General features: G+C 40.7%; 1 protein-coding gene across 1 annotated transcript in view; it reads right to left on the bottom strand.

The window, feature by feature from the left end:
• NTNG1 (netrin G1) overlaps positions 1-17102 on the bottom strand; it is a 146031-nt gene that overhangs the window by 69859 nt on the left and 59070 nt on the right. The window contains exon 3 of the mRNA XM_031059154.1: positions 14786-15426. Coding sequence (XP_030915014.1) covers positions 14786-15426 — 641 coding nt within the window. The remainder of the gene's footprint in view (positions 1-14785; positions 15427-17102) is intronic.

The following is a 17102-nucleotide window of genomic DNA, read 5'->3' as shown; positions in this document are numbered from 1 at the left end:
AGAAAACTCAATGAAAAAGTAAGCTGCTGAAGTATGCCAAAAGCAACTTAGCATCCTATAGCTAACTTAAGATACTAAAAAGAGATACTGGGTCACTCTATTTCTAGCTCTGTTGGTTACAACAACACAACAAACACAATGCTATATGTTAGGAGTAATTTTAAACAGTTTAGGAAATAAAGTCCTAAGTGTATCTTTTTAATTTGGGAAAACAATTCTATCATCTAGTGTACTTCAATTACTGATTTATGTAGAGAAAGCTTATTTTCTTTCTCAGAAATACCATATGATAGTACTTTTTAATTATAGACACTACTTATTGTTATTTTGAAGCCAATAAACTGGCTAGAACTGCAAATGTTTTATTATATTGTATTAAAGTCAGAGAAATTATATAAAGATGGGAAAATACCTTTTTGTATTAGAATGCTTGAGATAGGTGATAAATGGTCCCATTTTCACTTGCTTTTTACCAAAGAATAATTTAAAGGGAATAATTTAAGTGCAGAATCACAGAACACTCTGAGTTGGCACGGACCCACAAGGTGATCCCTAGATTGCCTCTGGGTGTGACTTCTAATGGCTGATGTGGATTTCTCAGAGCTGGGTGGCCAGAGCTGGGCAGTCCTGGCCAGAGGCAGCTGGAAAGGAGCTCTGAGACCTCAGATGGTGAAAGGCAAAGGGGACCTGGCTTCTGGCACTGGCCTTGGAGCAGCGAGTGGGTGACATGTGGACACGAGCGGGTGACACACGTGGACACAAGCAGGTGATGTGTGGACACGAGCAGGTGACACATGTGGACACGAGCAGGTGACACATGTGGGCATGAGCAGGTGACACATGTGGACACGAGCAGGTGACACGTGGGCACGAGCAGGTGACACATGTGGGCATGAGCAGGTGACACATGTGGGCACGAGCAGGTGACATGTGTGGACATGCACACAGGCCTGCCCATCGTGGTACCACCAACGCTGGTTTTCTCCCAGTGCCAAAATAGCTCTGCCATTGGGTTTAGTAGTTGTCCAAGCCACAAACTTATGTGACATGGGACAAAAGACTTTGTGTATGTCACTGTGAAAAGGGGTTGCTGACACTGCTTTGGGAAGCTGAAGTGACAAAGGGCTGGTAGTTTTAAAGCCTTGTATTTTAAAGTCTTAAAATTCTGACCTCATGTCAGATGAGAATAAAATAGGGATCACTTTTGGCCTTCAAGTGCTCTGGAACATTTATTATTCATGTTTGTTTTTAACAAATACTGGGTAAATCAAAGAATGTTCACACAGACACTGCAGTGTCCACTGAGAGGCTGGGAACGTGTTTTTGTTGTCTATGAAAACAGACATGCTGGGGGTCAAATTTGATCCAGTGACTATAATATTCCATGTACCAGAAGAACTAAACAACTTCATTTATATTTTAAATGTTTCAAATCAATACTTCCCTTCATATTCTGTGACCCCCGCCAGGAAACTCTTATAACTGAAAATTTAAAGAATAGATTTTAACTTATGAATAATGTAAGGCTGTCATAGGGGAAAGCAACAGTGAAATACTGCTGACAGAAACAATCAGTACATGTTTATACTGAAGAACAAACCTTAGCAATTCCATCTTGCATAACACAGCTTTTAAAATCCTATACAAACTTTTCAGTTTTCCCTGAAATGTCAAGCAGTCTTCCTCAGCCTTAAACTCCACTGGAAAATATACAAGCTGTTTCTGTTTCGCAAAGACTGAGCTAATCTGGAAGTAAAATGTATGCATATATAAAATAAATAGCTCTATGAAAAATAATAGAGAACTAATAGATGCAGGTAAAGAAAGAGCTTCAATTTGAAAAAAAACCCCAAAAGTCCTTAATACAGGGAGGTCTAGCAGTATCTATTTCTCAAGCAGCAAGTTATTACCAGGAATAGATCTAGCAAGATAGGACAGGATCCATTTTGGGGCACAGTCAGATGGTGAACCAGAGCTTCCTTGCACTAAAGCATTCTTCAGGGCATAAGTGTGCTTTTTGAGTCTTGTTTGCACACTGACAGAGAGTTGCCATCCATTGAAAATAGGAAGAGGTATTTGTCCTGCAGATCTGATGAGTAGGAGGAGCCACGATGCCCTGAGAGAATCCTTATAAAAATGCTTGCATGACACAGAGCTTTATCTTTAATGAATTGGGGCATAATTATCACAAACTCCCTGAATTATGCAAATAAAAAATCAAGAAGAAAAACATAATGGCCACTTCATTAGAAAATATTTTTCTAAGTAATACTTGTGGGGATGAAGGAGTTATTGTTTGTCTGACGTGTTTATAGCTGTGTTCCCTCTCTCAGACAATGAGGGCTGCAGAGGGGAAGGAGGGAGACAGCTCACTGGAATTTAGGATGGTGCCCACAGCAGTCATGACCTCCCTTCCCACCACTGCTGTTCATTGTCGTTCCTCATCTATTCTCATGCCTGCTCAGCATTTTCTCCTGTTGACCTACACAAGCCAGGAGGGGGAAGCATTATGCAGGACTCAGAAGTGTCCCCAAATCTTGTTAAAGCAGTTCTCTGCTTGCAAACTGGGCAAAAAACATCAGGAGAGAAAAAGGGCAGCACTTGTAGATTTTCTGGTATATACAGATTTATCATGATAAATAGCAGATTGACAGAGCCAAATGACTTAGTGGCCATATAATCATATCACAAAGGGGACAAGCTTCTGGCATCTGTTCTTCTAACAGAAGTTGAATGTAGATTGTTTTGGTTGTTTTTTTTTTTTTTTTGAGAATCCAATATTTCTATTACTGTTCTTTTTTTCCTGCCTTATGCAAATCACTCCTGTATTTTGTCTCAGTATTACACCTTCATAATATTCTCTGGGTTTTCAGATGCTGACCTACTTGTGAAGGTAAAGAACTCTATCAAATAAGAAAAAAAGTCTTAGTCTCTAACAGGTTTCTCTTGAAATGCAAGCATTGCAGAATGGGAACTCTGAGAACACCTCTGACAAAACAGCTGCGCCCTCTCAGTCTTACCAGCCCCTGCTCCCGTGGCTGCAGGGCAGGACAAGTGCCCTGCTCTCCCCTACACCTCTGGGCAATTATTTCTCTTTTCTTGCTTGACTAATGTAGTTATAGCAGCTGTTTCTGTGTTGTTTTTTTTTTTTAAATGTGCGAAGTTTATGACAATATAAAAAGTAAACATTTTATTTGTTAGGAATTAGGGGGAAGCTCCTGCATGCAGGACATCGAAAGTGGACTTTATGGTGTATTAACTGTGTTTGAATTGCAGCAATATTTGCACAACTGTATGAAAGATCTCTCTCCTGTTTGGGAGAGAGATACTCTCTCCACTCAGCCCATTTTAAATTGCTGAATCTTTTTCAGTGACAGTAAGCTCTTTTTTTTTGTGGTCTAATATGTGCAAGAGATTTTTCAAAAGCCCTGGTATAATAAAACACAGTCAAAATTTCCAAAATCTCCAATTTTTTCCAAGAGTCAGCACTCAACCACTGTTACATAATTTAATTTTAAATGCCAAATGTCTCTAAAAATCTGTGAGTGATGCATCAAGTGATGCTCTTTGGATGAAGCCTTTAGAGCATATGTATCTCCTCTGCAAAATTCACGAGCAGGCTGAATGTCAGCCACACACTTGTGCATTTGTTAGTCAAAGCACGGGTATGACTGTGCAGGGAGAGCAGGGAACATTAAAGGTAGATCCTTTGGAATCGGAGCCCTTTGTCATGCCCGTGGTATCGCTGTCTCGCATCTCTCCTATTTAAAGCATCTATATTTTATGAAGCACTAACAGACAAACAAACAAACCAACATACAGACCACAAAGTCAGCATTAGTCTCCAAAAGCAGCCATTGGAAAGATGAGGTATTGCAGGATCTGCTCTCAATACAGTGATTCAGTATCTTTAAAACCCTAAAGCTCCAATACGTATTTTAAGGCATCAAGTCTGAAGCATGAGATATTTGTACATGGCAGAATGGAGGCTGTTGCTGTCATCCACCTGGAAGGATTACTGTTGGAAAGAATCACCACGCTGAGGGTTACTCCTGCAGTGTCTAACTGACCTACCTGATGAGAAGGTACAATGATGCAAACTGCTTTGGGTGTGTAAGGGTTCTACACTGATGAAACTTTCTTTCAAGACATGTACACCAGAGGGGAAATGAAATATTATTTTTCATTTTAATTTTCATTTCATCCAACTCTTTTTCCACTCCCCCTTCACCACTCAGGAATAAAACAAATGGAAAAGGAGGATGAAGCCCTTTATTCATACCTGCCCCAACCCCCCTCCCATCTAGCTTCTGGATTAGGTTAAACATTTTCATTAGTAGCAGATTATTTGCTCTTTAGCTCATTACTAACTGTAACCCACCATTCTCAAACCACAGCTTCCCATCTTTTAATTCTCCTCCTGCGTTGCGGAGGGGAAGGAGCTGCCCTTGCTGGCAGACTGCAATTCCTAAGGGACACAAGTGATTAAAAATGTAACTGGCTCCTTGCTGTTTTGCTGTCCTGCTGGAAGAGTTATTTCAGGGGCATTCAAAGGAAGGAAGGCATGGTTCCGTAAACACAGGATCCTTAATGAAGCTTGTTAAATGACAAGCAATTTTCTGCATTGACAAAGTAGAATAGCTTGACTTTTTTATTGCAAAGGGAGACGTTCCTCCTGAAGCTTTCCATTCCTTCCTTGAGGCACTCGGGCAGCGACTCCCCATGAGCTACAACTGAAGGAGAGATTATCACATCATGGAAAAGAGACTCAGAGACAGTGAGAAATGAGCAGCTGGAGGTACGCGGGGTGTGGGACGGGGGAAGGAGGATTTCCCCAAGTGGGTCACTGACAAAGCAGATGCCTTGTCATACTACAGCTCTGTCCCCTGGCCCAACTGCCATTGCTGCTCCCTGTTCCTGCTGGCTCCACTCCCCCAAGGGAACAGCAGGTTGTGGGACCTGCTGTGCTCTAAATGCAGGCCAGAAATGATAATTTTTTTAAAAAACAAAACAACTTTTCCAAGTCAATTCATGGTTGTGCTTACATGGTAGAATCAACAGCTCTAGCTCTAAGAGAAGAAACAGCCCACAGTTCAATAAATATGAGAGAAATCTAAGGCCAAAGAAAAAGATCAGCTACTGAGGGAATGAATTTCATGTTTCCTCTCCTGCACAAATGGCTGCCAGAGTTTCCTGGACTCCAGTGCATGTTCATGTGCTTGGATTGGCTTTTCTGAACAGGTCTAAACCAAAGCACTATAGAACCATTACCAATTCAAAGAAGTTAAATTACTATGGTTATGACAATTTCAGTAAACACCATCCCAACATCTAAAGATCCTTAATGCACAAGAGGGTTGAAGGGAAAAATAAGTAAAATCTGTTTTATCACCTATAAAAGTCAGAAGCAATAAACAGTCCTGCAACCATTCTGGATCTGGTAACTTGCATTAAAATATATATAAAGTATTCTGGGAACTGAAGCAATGCTTCAGTTCAATAAAACTAATGTAATTAAAGAGAAAGAATCCTGTTTTTCCTCTGCTTGCAATTTCAAATGAGAGCTTCTTAAAACTTGTGACCATTGCTGGAATCCAATTCAGGACCTCAGCTTATCAAATTCCCTGCTCTGGCACCATGCCTTCGAGGTATTATGAAGCGCAGCTCATCAAAGCATCCCTGTCTATAAATGTTCCCAATTAAAAGAGCAGACACCCCATTTTGAAACAGGCAAGTGTTCCCTGTGAATCAAAATGGAGTCACCAAACATGTGCAGCCTTCAGCTGGTGTTTCTTTTCTTCCAAGGTAACAAAGGAAAATGTGTTAGCACAAAAAGTCTCCTTGTAACATTTTAAACTTGAAAAGCTTTGCAGGACAGCACACCTACACAATGCCACAGCTTTTTGGGACCCTAAAGACCACACATCTTATCCTGTAATTCATTCTGGGACAGGGAAACTGCCAGGCTAATGAGGTCTCCTGCAGCCTCTTCTCCTGCAGGTGCTTCCCTGGAAGCACAATCTTAAATCAGACACAGCCATGCCAGATGTAACCTCCTGAACAAACTCCATCCTCACTCCCACCGTGGTCTGAGCAAGCCACGGCAGCACTAACGTCTGAATTTGATGAAAGCACAAACTTCTTTTCCAGTCAGACAGTGGAAGCCAAATTAATTCCTCAGCTTCTTTAATGCTGAGAGCCACATCTCAGGAATTCAATACAGGAACATATTAATCTCTCTGATAGGTGATAGTGCAATATATTACTGATGGGGGAGCCAGCATGTCAGCACTGTGATAGTGACCCTGACCAGCAGATGACTGAATGGGTAAGGAGTGAAGGAGCTGCTCTGGCTTGAAGGCACAGCTCAACTTTGGCAGGCAGTCCTTCACTCTTGCCCCACTGCTAATTTTCCAACGCATTACTTTGTGGCTTGGGTATCCAGGAAACCTCATTATGAAGGTATGTGACAGCCCCTGATAATACATGTCTGTGGCAAAATAATTGATCCCTCTTTGCAGTGATTATCTTTAATGCTCACGGGGCATGGGAGGTTATTAGATGGTAGGGACCCTTTGATGGTCTCCAGCGTAATACGTTACCAGACAGCAATGTGCCACCTATCTATCGCTTACAAAATAATGTCATCCCTCAAAAAGGGCCTGGCAGTTGGGGTTAGCAGAGGAAGGAGGTTTGATTATATTTGTGGATGAAAAGATGTCCTGAGAAAAGTGTGCAGCCTGATTATTTATTGGCTGTTCAAAAGCACTCAGCACAATATAAGGAAAACATCAGGCTCTCCAATACGGTGGTTCACATTGCTGTTACAGACTCTAGCCTTGAAATCAAATTCAAGCTGAAGAACAAAATTACCTCTTACAATATGTGGTTTACTTCTGAAAATGAAAAGGGTAAGAGACGTATTAGCAGTGTTGGCATTAGTGGAGGCAGCTGTTTTTAGATATTTGGTATTTCAGGGATGTGAGTTTAGCATCGTTACTAGAAGTACAGCTTACTATATTCCTCTGCTAACTTTCCAACAGTGAGCAGATGGTTACCCTATTACCAACCATTTGCATTTAACATATTGTAATGATTTATATACCACATGTCACTGAGCAAAGTAAAAACAGTCGATGGTAACTAATTAGTTGAGTGTGAAGATGTATACCTCAATGTATATATCCTTATTGTGATAAAATTTAATCTTCTTGGTTGTTATTAGGTTTAACGTGTGGTATAACAGAAATACTGGTGGCAGTTAAATGTGAACCTTCATGTCACTTTACCATTGAGACAGTATCGGTATCATTAATATTTCCACCAGCACTCCTTTACATGCCATTTTATGAATGATGGTGCACAGAGGGTAGATTATAACAATCCATTGTTCTTCTCTACCAATCCTTCTTAAGTGTTTTTCAGAGTATTATATAAATTGTAACGTATCAGATAATTGGCTCATATTACAGGACAACACACATCTGGAGAGAGTGGAAGTGGGAATGCTGTTTGGCAGACAGGAAGTACACTCAGAGCTACCATAAAGATAGAAATGGATTTAAGAGAGAAAATGAAAAGAATCACAAGGTCTTCAAGGGAGTTTGCAAGGAACAAGCTGACAACTACTGACATTTACATGAACATCAAAGTCAGATGATAGACTCAAGGGTTCAGAGGAAGAACATAACTTTAGAAACCTGCCCTGCACAACTAGAATATGGGCAGGTCTATATGCCATGTATGACACTATCCATGTTATGTCCCAAGGCCTGATCAGATGTAACCTACAGTATGAAGCTATGGATTATATGCCTTATCCTGAAATGGTTTTTGTTCACTTTTTGGCTTATTTCAAAATGGTGGCCACCACCCCAGATATGTCAAAATAATTTATAGTGAAGTACAGCTGGGTTACTCCAGAGTATAGCAGCATTTCCAGCATAAACGTCTGGATGAACTGTTGTATGAGCAACCAGGTACTGTTGACAGACTGACTCTAAGGCTCCAAGGACTCAGTATGCTGCAAAAATTACAGGTGGTCTCATTTGGGAGCTGCAGTATGTCAAGAAGTTCAGCAGCTCCTGCTCCCTCCTAATGTCATTAGGACACCTCTTGCTACTCAGCTTCCTTTCATTTCTACCATATCCCACAGATCTCCAGGGACACACCCTGTTCTCCTGCAAAGGGCTGCAGCCAGCATTCTGCTTTCCTGAATGCGTCAGCAGCCAGACTTTCTCTTGGGAATTCGACCTGCAGTGTAACTCCTTGGCTCCTTTTCCCTGACTGTACTGCTGCCTGCTAAAATTGCAGCATTGCCATTTGTGTTTCTGGAGCTCTTCCCTTACTTTTCCATGAACTAGATGATAATCTGTACGAAAGTGTTGAAAACTTCCCCTGTAGCTCAGCCCAGTTAACAATATGCTGTACCTGTGTTTTACTGAGGATTTTTCACCACAGCCTGCTGTGATCAAATAGGGACTGTGATGATTCCCTTTGAGCATGGGTCACTCGTACTGCTGAGGCACAAAAATCCCTGAGGGGGACTCCAGAAGGAATGGCAGGAAGGGTCTTGCAGACCCCACATAATGACACCATTAGACCTTGACCTTTACTAATTCACTTTCTATTTCTGAATAGGTGTGACTGTATCACTGGACTTGACAGAACTGGCTGCTTTACATCAGCTCTATCATACAGACATGAGACAGGATGAACAGACTGAGATGTGTGAGTTTTTTCTCATTTTTTTAAAACAGAAGCTGGGATAGCCTTCTGACTTCTGTCCTCCCTCCCTCCTTCCCTCCCTCATTTTCCCCCCTTTTGTTCCTTCTGTCCTCCATTCTTTTTCATCACCTGTTTTCCCTCATTGCCCCTACATGGAGTTGAAACTCAGTGGGTTAATAAGAGTAACTTCACTCAAATTACTCCTGATTTACAGGATGGCATCTGAAATGAGTATCAGGACTGGTCTCTTGTTTCAATACTTAACTTCTAACATACAGGGAGTGATGCAGGGCATATTATGGCACCATTCTAAAGGGAAATGGGAGGAAAGGCAGTGGGGTAACTCTCTTAGTTTCAGATATTTCCCTAGATCACAGCTGAATGATGGGTTATTTATTACAGCTACAAAAAAAAAAAAATTAACAAAATGAGAGAGAGAGCAGCATCACCTATGTGAAGAGAAAGTACGTGGATATTTTGGGTCCAGCTACTACTTTCTGAGGCACTTCACACACTGAGAAGTGTCGAGGAAGAATCAGCTCCTAAGTAGATGCAGTCAGGTATTGACATGAACAAAACTAATGGCAGGCAATATCACCACACTGGTACCTATGGAAAGGATCACAATGCAAACTTAACCCCCAAACCCACACCTAAAAGATGGTAGCTCTTATTACTTGTGAAATAGTTGGAAATTTTTAAACTTTTAATGTGATAATATGTTGTACCACTCCAGCTTTAACTTCAACCAAAAGGACATCCCTGTGCCAGGATTAATTTGTATATGTGATACAGGAGATCCTTAAGCTTATTTCAGTGTTTGCATTAAATTGCACTCTTTTCAAATGAAAAGCTTAAAGGAAAGAAAGTTTCTGCAAGCTATTGGAATCACTGAATTTATTCAGAAAGGGTCTTTGGATTGCTTCTCAGCATACAAAGCAATACAGAAAGAGAAATCTTCATTTCTTTCATCAGGATTTTTATCTCTACTCCTTTAATAGTCAATGGCAAAATGAATTATACTACAAAAGGTTTGGTGCCTCTCCTCAATAACCCTGATCCTGCATGATACTGAGCTTCCTTGAAAGGCAGCTGAGGGACATCAGTAGGGAAATACTTGATGTCTTGCAAAAAAGAAAAGATGACCAGATGCTAAGGAGCTAAGGTGGTGAGTGAAACCTGGGGATTTAAACCCACTGATTAATTTCAAAAGCATATAGCAGAATGAAGGTCCTAGACAGCATTCAGACTCCACTGCTCTGCTCTCCTTCCAGCCACTGTGACTGAGGCCACACTGAGCTGATGGACAGGACTTGTGCCATCAGGATGCAGGGTAGAAATCAGCATTATCCAAACAGGCACCAGTAAAACCCACCCAGGACACCTGTACTGAGTAAACGCCTGGAGACTGCTCATGTATGAATAAACACCATGACCATTTATTTCAGTTCCTGAACCCTAGATTTGTTTACAGAACATGAAGGACCATCTTCCTTAGTGACATACTACAGTAGATATATTAAAAAAGCAAAAATTGCACTTGGGACTTACAGATCAATTGACATGCTCTTGAAGACATGCTTCTTTTTCTTTCCTGTTCTCTAATGAGTTTATAATTTAATCAGAGAAACTGCTAGATTCCCTCCAAATACTAGTGAAAATCTCAAAGGAGAAAAGCTGCTTATGCAAGTGTTCCTGTAAAACAAAGAGTATTCAAGTATGGTAAATAACTACTAGAGTCAAGAACAGTACTCAGTTGTCTCCTTAAAAGCTTGAAGCCTGCATATCTTAATATTGATGGTCTGGTTCTGAGCTGAACATCAATTAAAACATTTTCTATTCTAAATAAAACTACAGCATTTCTATAGATTATAACTTCCCTTGGGCACAGCTCTACTTTTGGGTAAATTACAGAGGGACATTATCATATAGTGTTGCCAAGTGTATGACAGAGTAAAATAGAGATTTACTCCAATTAATCCATCCACAGACTGCATCTGCAGAATAAGCCAGAGGATGGCACCCAGTAGAGCCCAACCTGCCTGGTGGAACCATGTGCCTGAAGGTGCAGGGTGAGCTCCCACTCAGGGCAAGGGCCCTCACCCACCCAAATCCACCACAGCCTCAGGAGCAGCTCAGCCTCACAGCTGGCAGGAGCAGCGGGCTGACCAAGGAGACAAAAAAGCCCCAACCTCCTCAGTAGCAAATATATTTTCCTTCAGATTAATTTATTCAGATGCTGAGATGGATTTGAATTTAGAATAGATAATGTGAGAGCAAGGAAGTGCTAAAACTGAGGTTACTTTTCATTTGTGTATTGTGAGTTAGAGGTTTCTATTGCAGCTGGGACTGCAACTGCAGCTGAGACGCGGTCAGAAAACCCTGGGGCTTAAATACAGAAGCTTCAAGGCGAGAAGAGTATAAAAATAAATTCCAGAGGGCTTAATAGCATTGTGCAGAGACTGGATATTCTGGTGTCACAAAGAGACTGGTGGCTCTTAGATCAAAACCTAATCATTCAAAAGTAATAAGAGCCTTTGTTTTACCCAGCCAGTCATTCTGTTACCCACTGGGACCACGGATTTTACAAGCATCCTGAATTACAGTTAATTTACAGTGTATAAATGTACACGTCACTGACAATATAACATTTAGAGCAAAAATACTTTAAAATTAACATGGTTAAACCTTCAGCAGTCTGATCCAAAATCTGCTAGGAACCTTGAGCTTGACTTCAAAGGAATTATTATCAGCATTTTAGTGAACTTCAACAAAAATAGGTTTAAAACTGGGAACTGTACCTCACTGCTTACTGCCAGGACTGTCCTTCACATGGAATTGAACACAGGTAGAGCCTGCAGACGAGTCAGGCCACCTCTGCAGGCAGCAAAGTGAAAGAAACCTTCCTGAGGCTACAGCACAGGGCACCCTCTGATCCTCTGCAGCAAGGCCAGATGAGGGGAAAATGTCTGCTCTTTCTTAGCTTCCCATCCCAGAAGACTATATTTATGCATTAGTTGACCTTTCTAGCTGTTAGGACCATCTTGCTTCAGCAGTTAATTAACACAAGTGCCATAATTTAATACAGTTAATGCTACTTTATGCCCTTTAATGTACCTTCCATTAGTGATATTATTGTAGTATTACCCTGTAAATTAAAATAAGATCAAGAATAAGAGAGGCTCTCTTTAATTAAGGTACTGGCAGACTGCATTGTCCATTATTCACTAGAAAAAATCACCCTGATTTAGCGAAGCAGACCATCAGTAAGTCAGAATTAGTTCATGTGTATTATTAGGTTTCTTGAATAATGGGAGCACAATGGGGTTGCTGAAATTGCTAACAGCCACGTTTCCTTTTTTTCATCACCTTAATAAATACACAATGGAAGTGGTAAATTGAAGAAGAATAAACAGGTGGTAATAGAGGAGGAAAGGCGTTCATTGAGAATACACAGGTTTTCATCTCTAATGCAACATACATCAGGCTTATTTCACACCAAAATGCAAAGCAATGACAAAACAAACCTATATTAAGTGGGCAAATCTCCTGCCTATAATTCATTGTGAAGTATATATAATTCATTAACCACCACATAGTCCTGTATATTTAACACAGTGGCTTTAAGATAGATGCTTTTCACTGTCATTGATGCTTAAAACACAGTGTGAAACAAATTACATTTTATGCTGCCTTTAGAAATATGCTATTATGAGCTTTGGTGATTTTAACTGTATTTGACCTACAGGTTATGTTTTTCAGAAAAAGGACTAGCTTTAAAGTGGCTGCCAGCATTCTTCATCCACTATATGTCAAGCTCCTTGGTAACCTCCTGTCTTCATGGAATAATCTAGTCTAGTTTTACCAAATTTATATAAATAGCTGGGTTTCAAAGCCCAGAATATGAATCTTGGTAGCAAAACAAAATAATTTTGTAACAATTTCCAGTATACATTCTCAATTAAGGAGCAAGAGCTGGAAAGCTCAGCTGAACTGGAAACGATGGCACAACTACCCTGGTAACCTTTGCTTCCCTCCACTGGTTCCCATGCTCAGGCCATGCCAGGGCACATGCTGGGATTGTTGATTGGGAGACTCTGGTGGGAGAAGCCATAAAGTTTCTGGAAGAGACAAAAAATACCTAAAACTGGGTAACAGTGGGCTCATTGCAAGGTACAATGGGTGCAACTGAACAACCAGGGGCTGTGTACTGTAGCCCCACAGCAGCTCAGCAGCAAGCAAGCCCTAAAGACTTTAACAAGGAAGGCTCACTAGTTATTGAAGGAAATGGCACCAAATCCCAAAAGAGCTGTTCTTCTCATTAGCAGAAAAGTGATAAGAATTCACATGAATCTAATCTAGTGAGGTACTATTACACATCAGATACTTCTTTTAAAGCACATGTCCAATTACTGCAGCATTTAGACAACAAGCATCAGCATCAGATAAGTTCTCTGTACAGTCATGCTTCATTTCTACGGATAATTTTTCACAAGATTGGTGAGCCCCAGATGTGCTCAGAAGGTTTCTGTTTCTAATTTGCATGCAATGCACTCTTTTTTAATCCTTCAGATGCTTTCTTTGATAAAGTAATGATAATCTAATTGAAGTCAGACTAAACTCCAAATGGGTTTTCAGACAGGGAACAGGCTTTCCTTAAAGCCTAAGGACCTACAAATCCTGAGCTTTGATATGATGCCTCAGTAGAGCCAACCTATGTGGAGGGAGCCCAGAGGAGAAAATATACACATTAAATAGGTGTTATTTTTCTATATTGAGGCTAATTTTACCAAACTATTTCAAACAGCATCTTAAGCTGTTCATGATCCACTTAGCCCTCCCAAGAGACGTCTGAAAAATAATTTACAATGTAACTAATGAGCACTGCAAGAAGACTTCTTAAAACAGCAATATTTATTTTAGATTTTCAAATGTTAGACTAGTAATTATGTACGTGTGGATATATAGTTGATGTGGACACAGAAGACTGTAACTTCATGTTAAATCTCCAGTCCTAAGAAATGTATTTTGACGATTTTGATTTTCACTACAGGAATAATAAAAATACAGTCAGCACTGTTTTATATAATCACTATTTTTTTCACTCAATTCTGAGTCTGCAAAGAAAGTCCCTGACCTTTCAAGATAGATTAGCTTTTCTGTTTGTTTTGATACTTAGATTCTCTTAAAGAAAAAAGTTTTTTAAAAAGGAACTCTTAAACCCTGTATAGGAGAAACAGAGAAGGAACAAAAGATATTAGACTGGCAAATGAATTGCTAATAGAGGTGATCCCACTTATTTCCTCTGAACAACCTGGCATCTGAGACCATACAAAGGGATCACCCTCCTGCTTGAGGGCATCAGTCAATTGCTAGTTTGAGCTGGGAACAAAATTTCCTGATAGGAATGTCACTGCAGTTATTATTTTTGGGACTACAGCACTTGATACCAGCCACCACTTGCCCTACAGGGAACCATTTGTCTTGAACCCAGCTGAATAATCATCTTTGTTATATTCAAATCAGTCTATCTAAAACACTGTTGGGTTTTTTCCATTTTAATTCAGCTTCTCTGCATTTCAGAGCTAATTGAAGTAGAAGGAATGGGCTCTAATCTCCGCTGCTTTCCTTGTTCACAGCCAGACCTAGTGGGAGGGGTTTGTGCAAGGGCTGCTGTATCAATCACAGCTCACATTAGAGGCCTGGAAAGGTCAAATGGTAAAACAGAATCTCTGTTTTTAGTTAACTGCCACTGGATCAGACTCCACCTACAGAAGAGAAGAAAGTGTTCGACTGCTAGGGTGAATTCCTGAGCCAGCGCATGAACCGTATTGCCTGTGGGACCCAGGGCTCAAGATCCAAGGTGAGTGCCAGCAAACACCCAGACCTTGTGCCACTGAGTCAGAAACTTCTGGTATGACAGCAATGGCCTTCAGCTGAGCCAGATTTCCAATGAACACTGGCAGAAAATATCATCTTCTTTGGGGAAATAAATAGTTTTGAATACCTTCTCAAATCAAACACACATGCCTATTTCTAAAGTTATATATTCTCTTACCTTCCATATACCCTTATGTCTGAAATTGCATAAAAGTAGCGTGCCAGGTGTTGCTCATCAACATATATTTCACCAGTTGCTGGCCTAAGCAGTCTTATCCTCAGATCTGTGATGGTAAAGAAATCTCTTAACTTCTTGGTGGTGTCAAGCTGGCCATAAAGAGAAGCCATGTTATGAAGCCGCGGTCCAGCAAAAAAAGCAAATCTATCTTTGATTTCAAAGTGGATTATTTTGCTATTTGTCATGTACCCAGTAGAGTATTCCTCTGTGCAAATGATTTCTAGGACTGTGTGCTGTGATAAATCCCTCACTGATTTTGGATCCATGTGAAAAGCATCTAAACAGTCTGTGGCATAGTACTGGTAGGGCTGCCACGTTCGTCCATAGTCGAGTGACTTCTCCAGGATCATTTGGTCTGGACGGCCAGATTCAAAGGTGATGACTATGTTATCTGTAAGCTCAATGGTTTTGTTCCAGGAGAGGGTAATATTAACATGAAGAGGCTTCGGATAGTCCTTCCAAGTTGTGGACTGCCAAAACGTGGAGGGATGTCTTCCTTCCAGATCGAACATCAGTTCTGGAGGATGAGCCAGTTCTTGGGTACTTGCATCACATTCATTATTGCACATGTAGGGATTCCCCTGGAAAAGAGCAAAGCAGTGTTACAAGGGGCACCACAGAGGTGAGTGTGACACACAAGATGTTTCTTGACTGAGGACTGCTTTTCGCCAGGAGGAAAGCCAAGAAAGAAAAAACAAATGCCTGCAAGTAATAACTTTATCTTAATGAGATTAATCCTGGCTGTTTTACCTGTTGAAGTACAAACACAACATAGACAGCACCCTTGTGTCTGTACTGTAAACATTTTTCTTATTATATGTTGAAGAAAGAAACAAGGTTATTTACCTTGAACAACTTGGACCAGAGATTGAGTCACAGAAGACTAAGAACGGTATGCAAGTGTCTAATAGCTCAATAAGTCCAACTCTTCTTAGAAAGATGCAGCAGCCAAAGAGGATATCTTTTTGAAACAAGCATGTTCCTCAGAGCTATGCCCAAAAAAGTACTAATTTTTAGGGCAAGTGTATTTTGTTAGCAGTGCAGCCTGTGTGTATTCAGTATGAGCCAGTATTCAGTACACTTACAAGTTCCCTTTCACCCAGGTGGGAAATTTATCATGCTTAACCAGCTTAACACTGCCCTGCCTTAAAACATTTACACTTGCAACCAAAAGCCATTAGAAAAGCAGTGCTCTGTCAGCTCTGGGACTTGATTCAGGTATCTGTCATCTTATTGCGGGGTACCAAAGTACTTCAGAAAAGACTTTTCATGAGGCACCAGGTTCAATTTATCAGGATAAGATAATCCAGCACTTGATTAGGTGGGAGATGTCAGTGGCTCCAGCTGGAACACTGCCAAGGTGGCAGGAGCTCTGAACTGAGGGTTGAGTTAAAAACAGCAACAAAAAAAGCTTGCCAATAGTGCACAGCTTTTACTGCTGCTTGTCCTCTGGAGCAAGGTGAAAATGAATTATTCTCTTTCTGGCCTTTTGATGCATTAACTTTCACACTACAATCTTCTGCTTCTTCACAAAGGTATTTTGTCTGCAGATTGGGGATATCTTGCAGCAGTTGCCAAGATATCAGACCCTGTAGGCTGCACTGAATCACGTATATCTAATTTCAGCTTTCAACAGTACGTTAGTGTTTTGCTACTTGTTCATTCTGTGTTTGTTCCAGAAAGCAACTGCTGCTCTCTCTATCCTTCCCTCCACCTGACACTCAGATTGTGGAAGAAGCCTCTATTCACTGACAGTCAGCACTGCTGGGGGAAAATATGCACATGCCTATACCTGGCAGAGCTCAATGTTATTGTCGTTATTCAGAGTTCCCTGCACCTGCCCTAAAAAGAGAACAAGCCCTGGCATGATGGTCAACCTTTTCTTTTCTTATAATTGCAGTTATACTTCTCTCCATCTCAAAGCCTGAGGGCAATGAAATGACTCGGTGCTATCCAGTATGGAAAACAGGTTTCAAACATGAGTTTCCACCTTGGTCACTGCTCTGCTCCTTGATATACTCCAACAAAATACAAGCAAAAGAACTTCTGCACTCACTTTGACCTGCCCACTGGCAACTTCCTCTTACCTGGGTTGGAAAATGCTATTTTCTTTCCCTGTCTTTCTTGTTAATATAGCTGAGTGCTAAAACTGACAACGATTCACTGGGACTGAAAGTTAGGGAAAAAAACTATATGACAACAAAAAGGGTTATTTGAAAACCAGCTGTAACTGGAAATAGTCTGCAAAATTTTGTCT

Source organism: Geospiza fortis, unplaced genomic scaffold (assembly GCF_000277835.1).
Source record: "Geospiza fortis unplaced genomic scaffold, GeoFor_1.0 scaffold229, whole genome shotgun sequence".
Classification (NCBI taxonomy): Eukaryota; Metazoa; Chordata; class Aves; order Passeriformes; family Thraupidae; genus Geospiza; species Geospiza fortis.
The sequence above is the reverse complement of the archived record's forward strand: the minus strand, read 5'-3'. Positions and strand labels throughout refer to the sequence as shown.